The sequence below is a fragment of the Prionailurus bengalensis genome, chromosome F2, assembly GCF_016509475.1.
Source record: "Prionailurus bengalensis isolate Pbe53 chromosome F2, Fcat_Pben_1.1_paternal_pri, whole genome shotgun sequence".
In the NCBI taxonomy this organism is placed as follows: domain Eukaryota; kingdom Metazoa; phylum Chordata; class Mammalia; order Carnivora; family Felidae; genus Prionailurus; species Prionailurus bengalensis.
In genome coordinates, this window is record NC_057353.1 from 49,115,635 (window position 1) to 49,122,651 (window position 7,017).

General features: G+C 37.6%; 1 protein-coding gene across 1 annotated transcript in view; it reads left to right on the plus strand.

Annotated features, from left to right (window-relative positions):
- The window catches only part of FZD6 (frizzled class receptor 6), a 43,889-nt gene extending 37,535 nt beyond the window's left edge, over positions 1 to 6,354 (plus strand). Inside the window, exons 4-7 of the mRNA XM_043601521.1 lie at positions 208 to 1,225; positions 2,163 to 2,311; positions 3,460 to 3,888; positions 4,886 to 6,354. Of these exons, the coding sequence (XP_043457456.1) occupies positions 208 to 1,225; positions 2,163 to 2,311; positions 3,460 to 3,888; positions 4,886 to 5,054 (1,765 nt within the window). The 3' untranslated portion in view covers positions 5,055 to 6,354. The remainder of the gene's footprint in view (positions 1 to 207; positions 1,226 to 2,162; positions 2,312 to 3,459; positions 3,889 to 4,885) is intronic.
- Positions 6,355 to 7,017: the final 663 nt, after the last annotated feature.

Consider the following 7,017-nt stretch of genomic DNA (forward strand, 5'->3'; position numbering starts at 1 on the left):
AAGTATATGTGAGTGCACTGGGGCCTCACTAACAACCACAAGTTTTTAGTTAACTTCAAAGCTCTAACCTATGATCTGTTCAGGTTGTGTGTCTTCCCATCAATTATGAATGCATGAGGAAATATTTTATAGTTGGAAAGCATACATTAAAATAGTGAATCGGTCAAAATGTTGACTCTATATATTTGATTTTTATAATTTTTACAGATTGCAATACTGTGATGAGACTGTTCCTGTAACTTTTGATCCACACACACAGTTTCTTGGTCCTCAGAAGAAAACAGAGCAAGTCCAAAGAGACATTGGATTTTGGTGTCCCAGGCATCTTAAGACTTCTGGGGGACAAGGCTATAAGTTTCTGGGAATTGACCAGTGTGCACCTCCATGCCCTAACATGTATTTTAAAAGCGATGAGCTAGAGTTCGCAAAAAGTTTTATCGGAATAGTTTCAATATTTTGTCTTTGTGCAACCCTGTTCACATTCCTTACTTTCTTAATTGATGTTAAAAGATTCAGATACCCAGAGAGACCAATTATCTATTACTCTGTCTGTTACAGCATTGTCTCTCTGATGTACTTTATAGGATTCTTGCTAGGCAATCGCACAGCTTGCAATAAGGCAGATGAGAAGCTAGAACTCGGTGACACAGTAGTTCTAGGATCTCAGAATAAGGCTTGCACTGTTCTCTTTATGTTTTTGTATTTTTTCACAATGGCTGGCACCGTGTGGTGGGTGATACTTACCATTACTTGGTTCTTAGCTGCAGGAAGGAAATGGAGTTGTGAAGCCATTGAACAAAAAGCGGTGTGGTTTCATGCTGTTGCATGGGGAATACCAGGTTTTCTGACTGTTATGCTTCTTGCTATGAACAAAGTTGAAGGAGACAACATTAGTGGCGTTTGCTTTGTCGGCCTATATGACCTGGATGCTTCTCGCTACTTTGTGCTCTTGCCATTGTGCTTTTGTGTGTTTGTTGGGCTGTCTCTTCTTTTAGCTGGCATTATTTCCTTAAATCATGTTCGACAAGTTATACAACATGATGGCCGGAACCAAGAGAAACTAAAGAAATTTATGATTCGAATTGGAGTCTTTAGTGGCCTCTATCTTGTACCATTAGTGACACTTCTCGGATGTTATGTCTATGAGCAAGTGAACAGGATGACCTGGGAGATAACTTGGGTCTCTGACCACTGTCGTCAGTACCACATCCCGTGTCCTTATCAGGTAAGAGAGCATTTGTATTAGTTCACTGTTTAATTTTAACATAGAGAATGTTCCCTGGAAATACACTCGAACTAATCATGAACATGACATTAGATTTCAGATAAGAAAATCCAGTAGACAGAGGGGATGATTCCCTGTGCATCAGTTGAAACTGGGGTCAGTGTCTCAAGAGTTCTTTCCTCAAGTTTAGGCTTTGTTTACAGTAGTAAAGTGCCTCCTCTAGCTACTCTTCTAAAAAGTAAATTTGGTTGCAAAGGCAGATTAATAATAATGAGGAACAGAAACAGAAGACCGAGTCTGTCACAGGGAAAAAAGGAGAAATAACTTCTGATTTGGGAGTTGTTTTCATTCTTCAGTGGTGGGAACCTTATTTGGGTATATTTAATTTGATCATATTATCGTATCATTTTTTGTTTAGTTTACGCTTACAAAAACAGAACTTATTTTACTGTATTATATGGATACTTATTTCACTCCAACCAACCAAATTTTTATAACAAACATCAACAATGCATACTCTATAATAGTATGTTGTTCCAATGGTTTAAGTATAATTTTTTGGTACACTATAATAAAAGAAAGTAGATAAATACTTAAAGCCACATATTTTGACAATTACAAGAGGCTGCTATAGTTAGAGGTGGAAAATGCTGGGAAATCAAACCAAGATTTCGGATATTCTTCCTAAATATATTTAGGTGTTTTTTTCCTTTCTAGCTATATATTTTGATACCCAGATGAAAGTTCTATATTCAGAACTTCAGTGAAGAATGTATTATACTTAAAGTAGCACTATTCATTATATTATGCTATGTCAAATATTCTATACTAAAACAGACCGAAGATTTATATTTTGTTCAAGTTTTACATTGACTATATACACTGCTCTCCACTCTGAATGAATCACTGACATTTTTATTATTCACTTTTTTTGTAGGCCAAAACAGAAACTCGACCAGAATTGGCTTTATTTATGATAAAATATCTGATGACATTAATTGTTGGCATCTCTGCAGTCTTCTGGGTTGGAAGCAAAAAGACATGCACGGAGTGGGCAGGGTTTTTTAGACGAAATCGCAAGAGAGAGTAAGAACCTATTGAATTATCTGTTGTTGTTTTAAGTAGAACAAATACCAAGGGACTATTCAAGTCCTCATCGTACTGGCGTTTCATTATATTAACTGTTGTTTCAAGTTTAGAAATCTTTTTCGTGGAGAGCTCTACTTTATTTTGGCACTCGTTATAATAGTCTTTGGCCTGTAGTATTCTGTTGAAGTATGAAAGATGTGTAAACTGTGCGTTTTCTTTCCCTGGCTTATATTTAATATCATAACTGTTATCACTGGATTATTTTGGGTGCAGCATTTTAAGTAATTTTTTAAAATCAGTGATAAAAGGCTAAGTGGGATCAAATATATGTAAGGAAATCTATAAAGTATGATTCAAATATATGATCATTATTTACTACTTTTAAATTTTATTATACACAGTATTGCCTTAAAATGTCACTTATTTGCCTCAAGATGGTAAAATTTTAAACTTACATAGTATAACAGGATAGTAGACTTACATTTATGAATTCGTTTTAGTTATATACAATGTACACTCTCCTGTCAACAATGTACTAGAGAGTTTTTTAAACTGTTCCCCGTTGGTTTGATTAATAAACTTTTTTTGTGGTAAAATTTTCAGAACTATCAATCTTTTCTAAGTTTTGAAGTCTGAAAATTGCATTTAACTGGACTTAATTTTTTTGCACTGTTATGACACATCTATCCTATATTTATATACTCACACTCACGTCATTATAACTTGCTAGCTTTATTGTTAGAAAGCAAATCATTGAATTTAACAATGACCATTAATTATATTCTACGTCCTTTCTCCTCTGGTTTACTTTTATATTTGATGTATTTATATGTGATACACAGATAGTCTCCTACTTTATGCCGCTATAAGTTTCCTGGCCCTCATCCTTTGATTTTGCCTAATTCCTTGCCAGTCTATTTATGCTGACAAAGGCAGCTAACAATGTATGCACAAAAGAGTTCACTTCATGACAATCTACTTCTATCTCCTAGTATTTATAATCCCAGATTTTACAAGTATAAATCATTTAGAATTCTTAACCTGACCGATTAAGGTTTTTTGGCACAAGATAGGATACGCTTTTTGGTTTCTACTATGTAACACTTAACACTTACCAACTCAACCCTCTCCTTGGTTTCTCTCAGTCCAATCAGTGAAAGTCGAAGAGTACTACAGGAGTCGTGTGAGTTCTTCTTAAAGCACAATTCTAAAGTTAAACACAAAAAGAAGCACTACAAACCAAGTTCACACAAGCTGAAGGTCATTTCCAAATCCATGGGAACGAGCACAGGTGCCACGGCCAATCACGGCACTTCCGCAGTAGCGATCACGGACCACGATTACTTAGGACAAGAAACTTTGACAGAAATACAAACCTCCCCGGAAACATCAGTGAGGGAGGTGAGAGCAGATGGAGCGAGCACCCCCAGATCAAGAGAACAGGACTGTGGGGATCCTGCCTCCCCAGCAGCATCCAGCTCCAAACTCTGTGGAGAACAGGCTGACGGGAAAGGCCGGGCAGGCCACGGGAATGATAAGATCAGTGTATCCGAAAGTACGCGGAGTGAAGGAAGGTGAGCTTTGATTTTGCAATCTTCAATCAGGACTGTTTTGAATACTGCATTATATATGTTTTTATTAAAGCATAGCGCATCTGGAAAGAAGATGGTGCGTCCATACACTTCATCCAAGGAAGTTTGGGTTCGGCCTATAAACGTGCTGTTTGATACTTTAATTCTCAGCTTTGAAAAGAGCCTTCGTGAATGTTGTTCAAGTAGGAATGTTCATTTCTGTGGTAAATTGTTAAGGATCGCATGTATATGTAGGTAAATGTTTACCATCCTTCTGAAATACAGGCTATTAAGTTTTAATTAGTACTGTATGATAGTACTAAAAGGCATTTGTCATTTTATGTGAAGATGATTATAAAAGGTTTTGTATTTTCTGGACATGAAAGCACGTTGACATTATCTTTAATGAATTTTTCCAAACGGTCACTGGTGATCCAAACACAGGTAAATATCAAATTAGCCAGAATGCTGACAGCTAAGTACTTTTAGGTCTCCAGGTTTCTTACCTCACCCTCCCAAACTAGACCAAATGTGCCTTCTTTGTGTTCCTGTGACAGCTTTTGCATGCTGGAAATAGACATGTGCCTTTAAAACTCCACTCGATTTGTAAATTCCTCGAAGGCAGAGCTGAGGTCCAGTTCATCTTTGTGTTGGAATTACACAACATCTCACCCATGGTGGGAAATGAGGAAGATATTGCTGAACGGAGAGCAGGATCCTGTCTTATGAGTTGTATTCCCCACGATACGCCATGTCCGGCCCGTGCCCGGGTGGTCCTTAATGCAGTTTCTGAAGTTGGCGAAAATTGTATTTGAAAATGAAGTAGACATGTTTTGAGGTGTTAGAGTGCACACACAGAGTTGTAGTTAACTGTCCTCTGATCAAGGTGGATCCTGGTTGCGAATAAAACTCGTGGAAAGTGGGTAGCAGCTGTAAGGACATCTGGCATCACAGTTGTGCTCTGGTCTGTGTGTGTGTCAGCTTTCGTCTTTTTACCTAGGGTGACTCCAAAAAGTGATGTCCCCGAGACCGGCCCGGTGCAGAGCAGCGGCTCGCAGGTCCCAGGTTCTTCGGAGCCAGGCAGCCTGAAAGGCTCCACGTCCCTGCTCGTTCACTCAGCTTCGGGAGGTGGAAAAGAGCAGGCCGCTGGCGGTCACTCCGATACTTGAAAAACAGGCGATCCCATCGCTGAGAAGTGGATTCATGTGACACTGGAGCGGACAGCACGCTGTCTTATCAACACCACTCTTCTGTTCTCTTGCACTGACAGCTGCCTTGCCTACTGTTACACTGGAAACGATGGATTCCGAGAATTAGGGGATTTGTTTCGCACAGAGGTTAACGATGGCAATATACCCAGAAAGCGGAAATGGGCAGGTTAATAATATTTTTTTAAGTTGTGTGGGAGGAGGGAGTTAGAGGAATCTTCTTTTTCTATTTATGAAGATTCTCCTCTTGCTAAACGTATTTTAAGATGTACTATATGCTATTTTACTTTTATGGTATGAAATCAAGATATTTCTTTGCTGAAGTATTTAAAACTTATCTTTGTATCTTTTTTATATATTTGAAAATAAGTTTATATGTATTTGAACTTTTCTTAGAAATCCTGGAACAGCTATTCAAATATTTTTATGTTATTCGATACTTTAACACTGCTTTGGTAGCCTTTACACTGAGTTTCTAAGAAAATTGAAAAATAGTATTCTTTTACAGTATAAAAAATATTTGACACACCAGAAGGTGTTGTCATGGGAATTCGCCTTTCAAAGTCCGCTTATCCCACCTTATCTTCCCTGTGTGAATTTTATAGAGTCTTGCTCTAGGAATTTCGTACATCTGCTGTGCCTCTAAAACAAGGTGCTTGACATCCACCGTTGATTATGTTATGCTGCTCACTGATCCTTCTACAGTTTTAAACATGTTCTAAAGGATTAGATGAAATGTTACTCTTTTAGAATTTAAGCCAAGTGCAATTGATTTTCTTAAAAAAAAAAAATTTTATGCCCACTCAAGATTGTATATTTATGACCATTTACAGTTGCTTATACTTTTTTTTAACTTTTTTTTTTAACTTTTAGAATACTAAAGTTTATATAGTATCTTTCTCAGACATTACGTAGATGTCATTTCTGCACTTACATAGGATTTTGCCGAACATTTAAAAGTGTGTTTAGCAATATTAGTGCCAATCAAATGGGGGAAAAAATGTAGTCCTGAGAAACAAAATGTATGTTATATTACATACTTTAAAATTTTAAATATTTTTCCTAATTTGTTTTCAATTAAGTGTTATACCTTAAGGTTTTCTGATGCTTCTGGGTTTTTTCTATTTAGCATTCTATTAAAGCATAAAAAGATTATCATGTACTGTATGGAAAATGTAAATACTAACTTTTCCACATTTTTGAACTTTGTATACAAAAACATTGTATGTCTTTCCAGCAATAAAATTTTCTTTGTGTGAGAGATTATGGAGTATTGTGTGATTAGTTTTGGTGATCCTGACCCTGAAAGTGGTAGAATTTTTCCGCTCAGTGGCCCCATGATTAATAACTTGGAAGCTTTTTTTTCTTTAAAAACTGGAAGAGAAGACAGGACTATTTTTCATCTGTTACAATTTCTTTCCAGAATATACATTATACAGCCATATTTACCATAACCTTTTAAAGCCAGTGTGAGATCCGAAGGATGGGGTAAAGCAAAGGGAACCCAGGACCCTGCTTTCACTCCTGGCAGTGGGGAATAAAACAGTATCATGCTTAAAACATTTTAAAAAATGAGTAAGTGAGGAGTCGCCAGGCTAAGATGTGGTAGAAGGAGATTCACAGTGCCAACCCCAACCATTGGAGCCTCTTTCACCCAGGGAACATTTACTGATTGGATGGTTATTACCAGCCCCAGCGCGCTGGGGTCCAAGGGAAAGGGTGTCTGCACACCACACTGCATTTAGAACTGTGACTTCAGCGGGCTATTTCCTAGAAGGAAGTGTGAAGGAAAGCAGCCCTGCTTCAAGTTACCTGGGTGGACTAGATGGCCCTGGATTTAGAATAAGTAGTTCCGGGTTAGCAGTCCCCTCAGGCACCAGGCAGAAGCAAATAGAAACCTTGCCTGGAGGAAGAAACGCCATTC